General features: G+C 37.1%; 1 protein-coding gene across 2 annotated transcripts in view; it reads left to right on the top strand.

Moving 5' to 3' along the window:
• PTPRK (protein tyrosine phosphatase receptor type K) overlaps positions 1-16,267 on the top strand; it is a 374,688-nt gene that overhangs the window by 111,659 nt on the left and 246,762 nt on the right. For both annotated transcript variants that reach the window (XM_084201677.1, XM_084201678.1), the window contains exon 3: positions 15,254-15,525. In XM_084201677.1, the coding sequence (XP_084057803.1) occupies positions 15,254-15,525 (272 nt within the window). The remainder of the gene's footprint in view (positions 1-15,253; positions 15,526-16,267) is intronic.

Genomic DNA, 16,267 nt, shown 5'->3' with positions numbered 1-16,267 from the left:
TTTCAGAGCAATATTGAAGTTTATTGTGCTTATGTTTGCATGTTATTGTCTTGTCCCTTTCTCAGCTTAATTATACACCGTCCGAAATGATTCATGAAATGCAAAGGTGGTTTCTATTCAATCCAATGGAAAAATTACATGTCTGGAGGTGGTGCAGGATTACTTCAGTGCTTTTCATTACTTTGGGTACCACAGGTTCATGTGTGTTCAGTTTAAAATGAAAGGGTAAGAGCAAGAACCTTGTTGTGACTCACATCAAATGGAAATTTTTCAGTATGTTGCTTAAAGTGAGTCTCTCTGGCAGCACAGCACTTTCAATAGTGTTATGATTTATCAGTGTAGAATTCTCTTTTCATACCAATGTGATGCCCCTGTCACTTTGGCGTAAGTAATCCAATTTTAAGGCTTTGAATGGAGGTGAACCTTCATAACCATCCCTTCTTTGAAGACAGGAGCAATGTTTCTAATTGTTAGAAATGATTAATAGCCGTCCAAGTAATTGTGCCTTATAAAGACAGTGAGGCACTGATCACTCACAGTAGCAAATGTGCTTGCTGACCTTTGAATTAAAGGAGAAATTGTGGCAGATATTAAAAATTATGGCCTGTTGGTAGTTTTTCTTCCCAAAAGTTATACCAGTCTGTGATTTTAAACTTCAGCAGCATGGTTTACATAATATTATCATTTCCTTTTTTTTCATGGAAACTATCAATTCATTGGCTGTCATGTAATATGAAAGCATTAGCATTCTCAAGCAAATGCTAATTTGAAAAAAATTAATATATACTCTGAATATAAATTGCAAAAATAAACTGACAATTCGTTGCTATGATACAGAACTAAGTTCTGGCAAAAGAGAAGTGCAAAATTAAGGGCAGAGTTTGGAGTAATTGTTTTAGATAGGTTACAGGTGTCTGGTATTACATATGTGTAAATATTATGTGTATTCGATATATGCTTTCATTTAATTCTCTTGGCTTCACCCTCCTATATCCCTGCACACCCACAATGTCTGAAGGTGCCTTTTGTGTAGAACAATTGAACCTTGCAGGAGAGAGGCATTTCTCCTGATAATTCTAGTAATATGCATCATTTTATATGCTGATTTTATCACACATTGTTCAAATTAGTTCATTAAAATTAAACATCACTGAATAGTTCCATAGCCACCTGCACTGCCTTAATTCCTGTTTTGCTAAATGGCTGAGCCATATGGTTGCTTAAAGCCTTGCCTTGCCCTTGCTGAGTTGAGTGTTTCAAAAATGCTTGATAATATTAAGGGAAAATATTGCTTCTTTCAAAATATATCTTACATCTCTCAAGGTATTATTTTTATTAAGTTTCTCAGTAAATTTCCAACTAAAATCATAATTTGTACCCGGCATTAAAAGAAATTAATGGGTTTTATTAGCTGTATAAACTTTAAAATTATTTACAGCTTTTGAAGGTATTTATTTGGTTTTCTGTTTTGCTTTTTCTTCAGATGAGGTAGCAGTCTACTTGTTCCTGTGGGTCTGTGAATCCATTTCTTTACATGTTTATGTATCTTATATGTAATAATGAGAACATTGGAGGAGGGAGTGTGAGATGGGAGTTGCATAGAGCCAGAACGCCTTCTTGCACTGAGAGCTGATGGATTTCTTGTCCACCTTGCCAGTATCTGCAATCACACACTTGGTTACTCGCAGCTTTCCCAAAACCAGCCAACCCCAAACCCCACAACCCAAACAGTGATTACCATGTAATTATGTGAACATGTTTAGCTGACTTCTATTGTCAGTATCCAATTTTTGCTTGATGAATTAACACTCTTAATGGAAATTGCTGTGTCATGGGTAAATTTGCCTTAACAGGGTCAAAACATTCCCAGAGCTGTGGGTTTCTTTGCTTGCACACCACTGAACTTCAAGAAGGTGTACCCAAGCCCTCGGGATGCAGTCCTGGACAGTGCTTGGCTGCCAGCACTGGTGGTGTGCTGTCTGCCAGTTTGTGCCTTGTGCTGTCCACCAGTGTTCCATCATGTCTTCTCCTTCCAGAAGCCTAGCCTGAGGTAGCCATCAATAGCCTTGGCATTACACTACAGATGCTGCTGCCCTTCCCCTCCTTTCCCATTTCCATCATTTTGAACTAAGAAAGACTCAGGAGAGGCATGGGAAAGAACTGTTTCAGACCTGTGTAGGTGACACACGGGACTCAGGGGTGCAGAGGCTGCCTGGCTATTCTGCATGGTCTGAATGAGTTACCTGTGAGTGCCCTGTCCTCTCTTGATACCTGTGGGCCAGGGAATAGCTGCTCTTGCTGCTGACCTGGGCAGCTTAGGAGTAGGCATTGGAATGAAGTGTCTTCTGTCCACCAGAACTGATGATCTTCAGCTCCATAGCCTTGTCTTCACAGTATATTTAAAGTGGTAGTGAGCTAGGGCACAGATACTGGAGAGTACCAAGAAAGAAGTTCTATGGTATTTAATGAAGTGCAAATTTAGTTCTCTGAATATATGAGGAGAAGAAAGGAAAGCAGTAGATAGCACTTTCTTCATTAAGCTTACAGAAGAAACATCTTGATGAAACTGAAAAAGCTTTTTGACTGGTGAAAACCTGCTTGGAAAACAGTGATAGCATCCAGTCTTACTGTTTTTGTTAGTGCCATGGATGATGGACTAACAGATGTTCTTCAGCTGGGGCTATTCAGGTTACCTGTGAGCCAATTTGAGGGTAATCTGGGGCTCAGAAATGACTATGATGCATTGGGGCAGTACTCATCAAGAAGAATTGGAAAATAATGAAGAAGTTATTTGGTAAAACAGCTCAGGCTTATTATGCTGTTGTGAAAAAGGTAGACAGAATTGGTTTGTAAATGATGTTCTGTGTAAATACACATTAAATAATATTTTCAGGTTTTTTCTTCTTGGTGAAGTTAGAAAAATAGGTATTTTTGTTCAGTTTGGAATATTTATTCAGTATGGAAGGAGAATGCCTGTTCTGGGAAATCTCAAAGGAAAGCAGCAGAAAGGGCAGAGGGCTAAACAGCAGCATTTCCTCTGTGCAAAATCTGAAGAAAAATAGGATTGCTTCTTTTACAGGACAGAAAAAGGAAATAAAAATTTTCAAGAAGTTAAAGGCTGGTGCAAAGAAGGAGGTAACTAAACTTCATGTTGGCTGGTGATAGGTTAAACAATAATAATTTTAAATTGCAGTAAGAGAGATTCAGGTTGATGATTAGATAAAATGTTAATTGAATTCTGGGATTGAGTGCTTAATAACTGTCTCTTACCAGAGTCAGAAGTGTTCTGCTGTCTACTGTCACAGTCTTTTGTCCTGAAATGTTTCTATCTGCATAAATGCCAGGAACAGTTGTGTCTTCAGTTTGTGAGGAAAGAACGTACTCACAGTCTATTGCCTATTTTTATCTATTTCAGTTGGAAAGGATAAAAATTCCTTTTCTTTCCCCTGATTGTTGTTCATTTCCATTCTATTTACAGGGAAATTCTGGTTAGTTCTTGGTGAGTCTCAAGACGGTTGATAGGTAAAATATAGGAGGAAAAAATATTCGATCTTTTTTCCAAAAAAACTTTTTTAGTAATTATAAGCTGGGCTTATTTTCTAACTTTGTTTGATATTCCCTTCACAGAGTTTTTTTTTTTTTTTTTTAGAAAAGTTTAATGTTAGGAGACAATAATATACGATTAATGTTTCTTTGTTTTCTGAGATGCTACTTGATTCCTGAGTATCTTATTTGGACATTCAAAGCATTTGAAGGCAGCATTATGATTCATGGTTGGTAACAACTTCCATTTTCTTTTATGGTTTCAGCAAATTCTAGAGTCTGAAATTATATCCTTATTTCAGGATAAGTTATACATTACCTTAAGAAGTACAACTGCAAAACCTTTATTTAAGGGCCTAATTGCAGCTTAAAAAAGAAAAGAAAGTAGGTTTTGGATGACTGGATACTCTGATATCTCTACTGTGTCACTAGAGAAAACAGAAGTGGGAAATAAATCACAGAAGATTCTTGCATTAAGCTACCTCTGGAACTTGGGTTCAATGTCCTAATAGCCCTAAGAATTAAGTGTAGTGTTTGACTAATGGATATTAGTGTTAAAAGTTCACCAGTTGTCTGAAATGGAGGCAAGGTTCTCATCCTTCATATGGTACATATTTGGGTAGATTTATAATTCTTTTGTATTTTTCAGAAGTTTAGGTTAATCACATAAGTTGGTGCCAAGAAAATTCTCCACTGCATGAAGTTATCAGCTATATATTACGGGCTGGATGAATATGTTTGGTATTTTGTTGGCATTGTGAACTTCAGTATTCAAAATAGAGGAGGATTTAAATAGCATTAACCCGTAACTAGTTATTTAGAAGCAAAAAGCTGTTTCAAAATTTATGAATTGGAAAGTGTGGTGTCAGGAGGAAAGATGTGAATCTTCATAAACCAAGGTGTATCCTGAGATGAAAACAAAAATCCTCAAAGCAACAAGACTATCCCAGATATTCATAGCTGTTGAACTTCAACTTTTCTCTGAAACAGCAGTCCTAGTTTATCTGCAGTCTTTCTCCTTGTTGTTCTCCTATTGCTGGACACTGACACAAATTATTTCTTTCAAAACACTATGAAAAATGCTATATGCTAGCATGAGTGATTTTTATAATAGATAGGGTTCTTTCCATCTATTTCAGGAGTATTTGCCTGTAGATGTTGTGTACTAGAGTGTAAAACCAGTTGGGCTGCTAATATGACCTGAGAGGGAGGGATTTTTATAAGGAGAGCTTATTTATCCGTTTGTTTTAAAACAATGAATTTGGATGGAAAAGTACGAGGACCTCTCAGGCATCCTGGGCTCCATCAGGGCCGAGGGAGATGCAGCAGACATCCAGCTACCTGCAGATTGCAGCCTTTACTCTGGCTGTAATGTCTTAATGCTAATCAGTTGAAGTGTTTGGGAGAGAAGAGCAGTTGATGTCTGTGGAGCAGAGGGCTGTTAGCAAGATGTGAAGCACGACGACAGAGTTGTCACACACCATAAACCCCACGTCTTTGTTTTAACTGCAAGCTCCAGTGTCTGGGAGAGCAAGGAATTCTAATTTCTGAACTGAAGGTTTTAATGTGTTTTGTAAGCCTTCCTAGGTATCAAGATAAATGTTTTAATTGTGTTTTGTCTTGTGTTTTTTGTCCATTTTTGGTAATTTTTATTGTCTGTATGAATTCTTTCTTGTGTGCAATGTGTATTTAGGGTTTTTAATCTAGTTTCTATGGCAATTAATATAGTGGTGTATGAATCCCCATACTCTTGGGTAGTGCATTACTCAGTGCATTTTTTGCATGTGTATGATTCATAGATTTTGGCTGTTCTCTTTAGGTGTTGTTAAATTATTTATTACAATTCTCATAGAGATATGCATTATAGGACTGCTTGCGCTTGCAAGTTCAACATTGCCATCAGTAACTGGAAAATCAAAATAATTTCAGAAGAAGCTTTCTCTATATATGATCCTTTTTTAGCCTGATCCTTTCCATCTCTGTAATATCCAGCTCTTTATGGGACATTCAGTGTCAATGTACCACGCTTGCTAAATTGCTCAAGATTTTATTTTACAAATATGCATAACCATGTGTTGATGGTCTGGAAGACAGATGGAAGACTTCCTTGGAACATAATAAATTTCAAGGTTTCCAGCTTTTTTTTTTTTCCTTAAGCAAGTACTTGAGTTCACTGGAGAGTACTGCAGTTGTATTGACAAAGGCTTGACTTATGGTTATACTCAACTGGAGTGTGAGTCACTACAAAGTGAGGTGTGTACTTCAGAGGGGAGGTCAGATGATATTTTGAAGAACAGCAAACAAATCTGTCTCCTGAATGCATAGGATGAATATTATTTCTGCTATTTAAATATTGTTTTAAATTGTTTTTCAAAACTCCTGTCAGTGGTAATCCTTCCCAGCAGTTGGTTCTTAACTCCTGTTCTGCATTTAATCAGGGAATACAGAACTCCTTTAGTGTAGGTCCTACACCCGTAAAAGCAACAAAAACTGGAACTAGAGATTCTTCAGGTCACTGTTGCATAAAGCAATGTTCTGAGAAAAATTTATTTCATAACAAGAAATATTACTATTTGGTGTAGAGAAAAAGTGATTCAAAATAAAGGAATGAATATTCTTCCTGTTACTAAAAAAACCCTAAAAAACCCAGTGAAAATGTTATATGAACCTCCCATGCTTTAAATAAATTCTAAGATGACTATAAAAAAATATAGGACATTTAATTTCCTCATCTGAAAGGTCTGTAATAGCAGTTGTAATCTGCTGTCATGTCTGGTAATCTGCCTTTATTTAACTGTTGGTGATACTTGGGAGTAGTATTCTCAGCAGATTGTTGATTCTTATTTTCTCCTGTCACATGCTTATCCAGGGAATGACCAGTTTTGTTTCTGTTTCCAGTTTCAGTGTTTTAAGCTGATAGGAGTAAGTATCTTCTCAAGGCACTTTTAATATTGCTGCTTTTGGAAGAATGAGTAGTGTGTTAAAGACACTCTGAGTATGAATGCACATTCAAAAATTATTTTTTTTCCCATTCAGTTAAAAGCTAAATGCCACTTAGTACTTAAGAGGGGGAAAAAGCCTAGAGTGTTTGCAGAGTATCTTTTAGATGGCAACCAAAAAAAGTCAAAAAGATATATTTTGATCTGCCTTTTTCTAAATATTTTCAAAATATTTGAAAGAAGTTACTTGAAACTTTGTTTTTTAGTGGTGAAAATTCCACTTGTCTTCAGTTTCCTCTCGTATCTTCCTGGACTTTTCCAGAGTCAGTTAATTTCCCTCACCCAGGAAGAAATCAAACATTTCTGTCTCCTTGCCTCTCTCATGAGGAAAGCACAGGAGATCTAGATCTTTTATTATGGGATTTGTGTGTTGCTTTGCAAGGGTCTGATGAGCATAGATGGAGGAGCCTGTGAGGTAGGAGTAAAAGTCCTGTGAATTTCAGTGGCTGTGAGCTTTCAGGTCACCTTGGCTGACATTTGTGAATTCTCTGTGAACTTGTTTTTGTGCACTGCAGCAAACACACAACAGCACACCAAAGACTTAAACAAGTGCTCAGCACTGACCTTTTCTATAAGACTGCCTGCCCTAGACTACTCTAAATATTTTCATATTTCACTTCAATTTCTATCCAAATAAATAATACTAGATAATTTATCCCCATCTCTTGTAACTTCTTCAGTAAAATATGTCTCTTTTATCAGCATCTAAAACATCTAAATGCTGAATATTCAGCAGTGGTGGTGATACAGTGGCATCCTAGAGCTGTGGGTGGATACAGAAGGGCTGACACTGGTCTTTCAGTAGGTAAGGTGGATACTGGAGGGCCTGTCACAAAAATGGGTGGAACAAAGCTAACACGGATGGAGATGTCTGTGCATTACTGCTCACCTTATCCAGTCAAGTAATGTCAGAGCAGCTAACAGGAATGGGGAAGCAAAATGGATTTAAACTCTTCTCTGCACTGGTTTTTCATGCAGTGAAGTTGTTGTGTGTGTTTTTAGGTGTTGGTGTCTTCGTGGGACTGAAGGTCCCTGGAGGTGTGGGAGTGCCTTGGAGTTTGTCAGCTTTAGCTGCTGCTCTGAGAACAGCTTCAGACTAAAGCATCTGACTGGCTTTAGGCTGGGCAGGCACAAATGGTGTCCAGTTATTTGATGTCCCTTCTGGATAGCTTCATCCCGGGATGATGTTAATCTAGAGTTGGGAGTTTCTTGGAAATTTTGCTTAGAAAAGACATTTTCTTCCAGACAGAAAGCTGGCCAATGTATGCTGCCCTTTGGGCAGCCAGATCAGCCCCTGGGTGACTGAGAAGCATCCTGGAGTCACTAAGCCACCATCTGTGGGGTATTTATGGGTTTGCAGCACAAATTGAGACAGTTCAGAGCTGTTGCTGCTTTCGCCTTGGACATCCATTCACGGACACTGATGTTAAAAAATTCATGACAGAGTACCTCACTTAATCCCTAAAGGAATATGAAAGTATTCCATGTGTTTTTTGCTTACTGAAATGCAGCTTACTGTTCAGTAACACTGTCCTTTCATAAGCCAGCCTGATGCACCGTATCAAATGTAATTTTCTGAATGTTTTGCTGGAAGAGGCAATTCAGAGGAGCACAATGCAAGATAAATGTTCACTTGTACAGACACTACAAGCTTGCAATGCAAATTTCAGTTGCTTAAATTTTTCTGTCTCAGGTTTTGGAGTTCCTAAAATCTATGTATTAGCTAAAGGTCCATCACGTGAAAAAAGAGGGAGAAAATTACCATACCTCAGAAACTGGTATGTCATCATGGTCTATTTTCTCTGCATCAATCAGTACAAAAAAAATCCACAGGATTTTGGTGTTATGTATGAGAAAACGACAAATTCCAATCCTTCACACTTCCAGAGTGAAATATTTTTCATATTTATTCATTTTGAAAATGTTAGTATGGAGAACAAAACTTTTGTAGCTACATCCAGCCCAAGGAACAATTTTTGGTCAAAAGTTCATCATGAACTTAGTTGCAAATACTGCATACCTTTGAAACATGAGGTTTTTCATGTCTTGTTTTCTTTCAATTGCAGACATTTTCTTGTTCTCATGGAATTGAAGGAGTCGTGAGTGATATTAGTATCAAGCCAGTAGCATGATAGCTGTAAATACTGGTAAAGCGTTATGCTGCCCATGATATTAATTCTGTGGCTGATTTGATGCTGTTTTTATTCCCCTTGCCTGGATCAGTGTTGTCAGGCTGTGTCCCTGTTGCTTGACCTCCGTGGGTGTGGTTAATGGGGGAATCCCAGTTGCATGACCTTGCTGTAGAGCAGGGCTTTTGGCATCAACAAGCACAGCCTGCAGGGCAGGACACCTTTTCTCCTCCTGTGAAATTGCCATGCCAGTGTGAAATTGATGAATTGATGAGCTCTTGCAGTCCATGAGGCTAAGTTTCTGCTCAAACTGAGTGAGTGCTCTGCTTTTATTTATACAGTGCAGCTTAATAACCTGCTTTGGGTTGGTTCTTTTAATAATTCTCATTTTCTATTGGAAGTAGGAAACCCCCCAAAAGATTTGCATTTTCCAGAAAAATTTCCCCTGCCTGTAATGTGTATTTTTGTTGTTATTTTTAATCTCTGTAGTAAATTCAGAGTCTTGATTTGCATTTGAGTTGTGGTGCCATGGAACTGAGCTAGGCAATGAAGTTGAAATTCATGATCCTGATTCACCGCCGCTTTCACTTTGACAATCTGTAAAGAACTTGAAAGGAGACTTCAACAGTTTGAGTCTTGTATAGGGAATGATATTGTAAACAAGTGAAGTTAGTGGAAAGACACCTCTGAATTGTAGCCATCTAAAGCAATGTTGGAGAAATCTTGTGTTGTTTACACCAATAACATGATTTTTGAATTTTTTTAGAACGAAAAACCAGGATGTAACTATATTGAATATTTTCAGCGTGTATCAAATAATATATCTTAAGTAATATTATAGTGTCACAAAGTAACATTTTTCTCTAGACATACTCCTTAAGGGGTATCCTTAACTGATGGCACAGGGTACTAAAATTTAAAACCCTAACAATGCCTCTAGTTTTTATTCATAATTTCTTTAGTGTTTTTGTTTGTTTTTGTTTTTGTTTTTGTTTTTTTCTGCCCCAGAGTGGCAGACCTTTACCATATGTTAGGTAGTGGAGGGCAAAAAGTTGTAATGGTTTGAGGTTTTATTAAACCCAGGCACATGGGGGTTTACCTGGAGTGTATTTAGTGCATTCATAGGCTTTGTTTTTTTTCTTTTGAAAAGAATATCCTACCTGTGAGAAGAGAAATTTAAGAGCTTTTGACTTTTTATAATTAGCCTTTATTTTTTGCCTTCTTGCACATTACAGAAACACAAGTAAAGGGCTGTCTCAAACTGTCACGGAGAAGGCATTCTCTGAAGAACAAAACAGGCATGAATACTACTCTGTGTGAAATATAATTTTCTGTGAATTAATGTAAATGTTTCTGAACTTTTCTTTGCAGTCTGCTTCCAGTTACAAGCCTATTTCTCTATTTCAGTGTCTGTTCTTTGCCTGTAGTCTCTCATAAACGTTGCCCAAAATGTAATCAGGGACTATGTTACACAGTCATTATTAAAAGATAAAAAGGTCACATAGTCTCGAGCTTTAGGATAAGGCACATGAGTGCCTGGACCCTCCACTTTGTGTAATTGACATTGCCATTCACAGGCAGAGAAATTACCACACTATGTCCCCAAAATGGAGATGATTTGATAGTTCTTCTTTGGAGGAAAGAGGATTTGCAGGAGCTGAAGACCAGCCTGCTGAAAATTACAAGTTTCACACTTCAAATACAAACCCATTTTTCAGGAAGCCAAGAAGTGAGAGAAAATAATTTGATCGGGAAACTGCTTTGTCACATTGGTACCTTACAGTGGGCACATTTTATTTTATATAAGGACTTTTTTAAAAATCTTAGTTTCATTTCTTAGCTCTGCTCAACTGCAAGGTGATGGGAGAGCTTGGTTTTCAGTAGGAGATAAAACTTAAGGCTTTTCACAGTTAATTAGTTAAAGAATTCATTTATTCTGAAATGATCTGTCCTTGCCACTGAACTATGACACCAAGTTTAATGCTTATCAAAATAAATAAAAGGCAGTGAAAACTATGAGGTATATACAGCTATGTTTAATAACATAGCTCAGGGAAAGTCTAGCAGCTCTTACTCCACAGCTGTGTAGACACCTTTTAGCAAGCTCATGACTTAAATGCCAAGCAGGCACCAAAATCTTCCTGAAAGACTGATCCTAAAGCTGAACTGTTTGCATGAGCTTGGTTAAAGCTTAGGAGGCAGTGCCATTTAGCTGTTTCATAGTCTGATGTTACTGTTTTGTGTAGGAGAGAATTGGATTGACCTTTTACATCAGGAATAACATTAGAAGCTATTAACTGGCAAATAGATAGAAGGCACTTCAGAGAAGAAAAGCTAAATGAGAGGCTGGAGTTCGATTTGGAGAAATCTAAACTACATTTAATAGAAGAAATTAACACTTAAGCTTCTTGGGGGAGAGAGAACATATTTATGAATTTTAAAGATTGTAAATTCACAAGAATGGAGAAGATTCTTCTGGGAATTACTGAAAGAAGGATGAAACATCATCACTGTCAAACTGTAAGAAAAATTTTCAAGAAAAATGTTACCGATGAGTTGTGTGAATTTTGTAACTGCACTAACTGCCAGAGTAATTGAAGATATGCTGGAGCATGGTGAAAAATAGGGAGTGAAAGGAATATTTAAGAGCAATGGATCTATGTCCAGGCACAAATGATAACTTTAGATACTTTTCTTCTTTCTTTTCTTTGCAGCATCCTCCAAATATGAAATTTGCCCTTTCTGTCTTTTAAAAAGAAAAAATTAACTTCTGCTCTTTCTCCATTGCCCCAAATATGTTGACCAAGTTTTTGGTTTTTTCTCTTTTTTTAATAATTTAATTTTTTCTTTTTTTTTACCATTTTGGGATTTAATGGAGTAACTCATTTGAAATTGACCTCCTTCTTGTAAAATCTTAGTGGAAACACCACAGGCTACTGTGTTTTTTCTTCCTTGTTTTCAAGGGAAGTAGGTGTATACAGTGTTTTATATCTGCTTGCGCCTGACCTTGTTAGACCAGTAACAATGGAAAAAAAATCATGGAGCCTGGCTCTACTGGGGTTTAATAAAGCACTTGGTACGAGTGGTAGCTGGCACTAACTGCTGCTCTTTACCTTTCTGGGCACTGTGGTGTGTTGACCTTGGCCAGTCCATCACCCTGCCTTTTTTTGGTCCTTTCCTCAGCAGTACAAGGGGGAAAAGAGTGTGGGCAAGCTCATAGGTTGAGACAAAGACAAGGAGATCACTTATTTTGCAAATCACCAGTTACTGTCAAAGAAAAACCAGGTTCATCTTGGGGAAAAATTGACCAAATTTCCACGCCAGCACAGTGGGGTGGGAACTGGGGGCTGCAGTCAGTCCATTGCACTTGGTGTCTGCTGCTCCTTCCTCCTCACCCTGTGTCCCTGCTCCAGTCTGGAGCACCACTGTGAATAGTTAGCTGTAACACTTGCCCTAATCTCTCACTGAAAATCTCAAACAGTTAGGTAATCCTGGGAATTAATGGGATTGTGAGCAGTTCCCTTGTTTATACTTTGCATTTCTGCCAGGTCCAGTAATATCTTAACATATTATGAAGATTTTGCAATAATTTAATTATTAATAACTAATAATAAGATATTGCAAGCATATATAAATGGGGGAAAACTAATTCTTTCAATTCTATTGAATTTCTTTACACGTACAGAATGGCATTCTTATGAAAGGTGAAAGAAAATATTTTGAATGTTTTCCAAAGATATAATTTTGCTGTATAGTTTACTCTGGCATTGGCTTCTGAAGTTCTTGGAGTAGGTAGATGTCTGAGGAGGGAGCAGGGTTCTGTACATTTTTGGAATACAGCTGCTAAAGTTTTAAAAAAGGAGGAGAAGTGAAGCAGTTTCCAAGAAGCTGAACAGATGCTTTGGCTTTGTGATAAATGGTCTATGAATGCTGTCTGGAGCATTTCATGAAGTGCTGTAGGACTAACATGTAGATAGATGTAGGCAAATTCACTGCTAAGTATTTTTAAATGATGAAAAATGAGGTGGAGAAAGTGGAGTACTACAAAATATGTTGATATGTTAAAAATGTATGTTGAAGCTTCCAAAGGCTATAGCAGATTCCCTTACTATAGAAACAAGATCTTTAAATACTTCTAGTTTATTTGTTGCAATTTGGGTTTGGTTGTCTTTTTCTTCCAGCAGTTTCATCTTGAGAGAAATTCAGAGAAACATGTTAAGAAATCTGCAAAAGTTGATTGTTATATTCTTTTTCTTCCTTTTCCCCCTTCTCCCCCAAAATTCACTTTCAGAAAGTGTTGGAGGGTTTATCTTCTTCTGTGTCCTAACTTAAGAAATATTAGAAATTTTTTCTTTTTTTTGGAAAGACTGAGTTGCTTTTCATGTATTACTTAAAAATATTTGCAAGTAACAAAGGTGAAGAGGCAATTTAGATGACCATGGACAATTAGTGCAAATTGTGGGAAGCAGTCTGTAATTTTTTGCTGAACCTTTTCAGTTTTCCGACTCTTATGTGGAAGGAAAAACCCCAAATTGCTGATGTACAGCCTCCCCCTGCCTCATGCGTAGTATTTACTGACAAAATTTTTGAAAATCTTAGGCACTAGGCTGATGATCAGGTGCTTATAAGAACATATGTATTACTAAAATAGAGATTGCAAACAAACAGATTATATTATTATTATTATTATTATAAATAATAATAATAATATAATAATAAATAATATTTTTATTATTATTAAGTTTATTCTAGAGTCAAGGGGCATAAAAATTGCACACCACTGGATGTGATTTACAAACACTTTCTCAGACAGTCATCAACTGATGCTAGAAAATAATCTCTAAAGACTTAAAGTAACAGCAAACCTAAATAGCATAAGATTGCCTTGTGATTTTATAAATGGCTATTAATGATGAAGAAATCACCAGGAATTGCTACTTTACCAAATTCTTCAATAGGAAAATAAATAATGGATTCTGCATATAATTCTAAATATGAGCTGGTTGCTTATGTTACATTATAGTAGTTTTCTTTAAACCCTCTTTTAAAGATGACTAATAAAAATATAGATTTCAGTGCACTGTGCTTTAATAAGAACAGCTTTCCTTCTATAGTATTTCTTGCTCTTTTTTTTTTCTGAAGTTTTTGATCAGAGACTTGCTTTACAGGCTAGTAAATTAGCATCTAACATAGATGATTTAATCCATGTACATAAATTTCCATCTTTTCCTGAGCAACAGCTTGTGAACGATTTTCAGAATGCCTAATATAACTGTTTAGGACATAATAGAACACGATAGTTCCTTGTTGTCTAAAAATCAAAGGATAAAATTTGACATACAAAATGATAATACTTTAGATAAACATACTTCATAGAAGATTTTTCACCAGTGCTCATGTGCATGCTCCCAGGACTTCTGTGATACTAGTCATTTGGGCAAATGTTCACAAATCCATTATTTTTTTTTAAGTTTAGGTTAAATTTTTTCTCTATTTTTGATAAATTTAACCTGAACTTTCTTCACAAGAAAGGACCCTTTATTTTTATGTTCTTTGGGACTGACAGTAAAAGTAAAATCTGTCAACAGGAAGATTCTGGAATCTTTAAGCAGATGGGTAGGTAAATTCAGGCTAGGAAACTCTCCTGTGGCAATGATTCAGTTTGTATGTTGAGTTGGATTTTCTCACTTGGTTGGGAAGTTCAGCCTGGCATTCCCTGTCTAGCAGGCTTTTTTCTGTGGCCTTCACTCACTTGGCAGTGCCTGGTCTGGAGCTGTCACTCGTGAAGAAATGGATCGGCTCCGGGCTAGGTTAGCGGCAGCCTGTCTCTGCCATCCATTCTGCAGGACAGCAGGACAGACTGATTCATTATTACTGCATTAGTACAACATGTTGAAACATATGATTTCTACTTTCTGCCTTTGTAGCTAGACAGGCACAGCCTGTTTTGTCTTGTGTATATTTGTCATACACATTTACAAGATGGACACTCTCCTAACTGTAGAAACTTCTGTTGTCCCCTTTAAATCCATTGGCAAATGGAGCAGCAAACAAAACTTGTCCAGAGAAATTTGTCTTGGTGTCCTAAGTCAACTATTTCCATTGCTAATATATCTCAAATTCAAGTCTGCCTATTTTTTGGGTAGAAAAGGGTGTTGTAAAGCTGCTTTGAGGAATGTGGACCTTTTGTTTTTCAGAAAATCTGTTGAGCAAGTTGAGAGTATTTTAGCCTCAGTGACCTCAGAATAATGATGATCCTTTACTTCTTTTGGTATTTTTTTCCTATCTGTGATCTTGTTTCCAATTATCTGATCCTAAAACAAGAAAAAGAAAAGCTTGTATGTGGAGACATCTAGAAAGGTCCTTAGAGATGTGTGATATCTTCTGTAGGTACTACTTCAGGCATGTGTCTAGCCATTTTATAGCTTGTTAGATTTCATCCATTTGAATTTTAAGGTTTCTGGGATAAGAAAACCTATACATTTCATTTTCACAGTGAACAATCAGTTTCATGGTATTTATCTTTTTCCTTAATACCACTTTTTTTTTTTCCTCCCCCCTTGTCACTCCCCCCTTTCTTAGGATCATATATGATAGTGATTTCATCAGACCATGACCCGGGAGAAAAGACTCGACTTCAGCTCCCAACAATGAAAGAAAACGATACTCACTGCATCGATTTCAGCTACCTTCTGTACAGCAAGAATGGAGGAAACCCAGGCACTTTGAACATCCTGGTTAGGGTGAACAAAGGACCACTGGCTAATCCCATCTGGAATGTCACTGGTTCCACTGGCAAAGACTGGCTTCGAGCAGAGTTGGCTGTCAGCACTTTCTGGCCCAATGAGTATCAGGTAAGCTTGCAATAAATTCACACCACTTTATAATATTTACTGCCAGGTCCTTTCCACCTTGTGTTCTTTTGATCTGTTCTCATGGAGTATTCTCCCAGTGTCCTCAAGTGAAGTGTTCCATTCAGTATAAATAATTGTATGGGAATGGATATTTTTTTATAGCAGGTGGTTGTCCAAAGTTAACTGTTATTGTATAATAAGGAAAAAAAAATTAGCTGGAAAAAAGCCTTGTTAAAAGAAATGGTAAGGTTAAAGTCCAGGAACATCAAAAATTATGAACTCCCAGAAATAAATTGCCTGTGCAATTGTAATTTGTACTTGTCTTCCCTCCTCTTTTGTGTATGCCTGTGTTACCGTGTCTAATTACATGACCGTAACTGTGTTTTTTTCCACATGACATTTGCTTCATTTGCTGTGCAGGCAGAATGGTGCTCACCTAATGAGCAGCTGTTCAGGATGTGTTTTTTTCTTGTTTGCTTGCGATGGGACAAAACCACCTGCAGCGTAGGCCTGTTGTTTGGAGGGAAAAATTGTTTTGTTATTACTGGATGCTGTTATTTCATTTGTTTGATTAACCTGAGAAAGTACCTGCAGCTGTTTTACTCAGTGGGTATTTGGTGTGAAGGATGAATCTCATACATGGGCATTTTTGTTCTGGCGTCTGGGAGTGGGAAGAGTTGGATTACATGTGCTCACCTGAATTGTTACACCATGAGCTTACAGGGCCTTATCAAAATATTTG

The sequence above is a fragment of the Fringilla coelebs genome (genome assembly GCF_963513975.1).
Source record: "Fringilla coelebs genome assembly, chromosome: 3".
Taxonomy (NCBI): Eukaryota; Metazoa; Chordata; class Aves; order Passeriformes; family Fringillidae; genus Fringilla; species Fringilla coelebs.
This window is presented reverse-complemented; position numbering and strand designations above follow the sequence as displayed.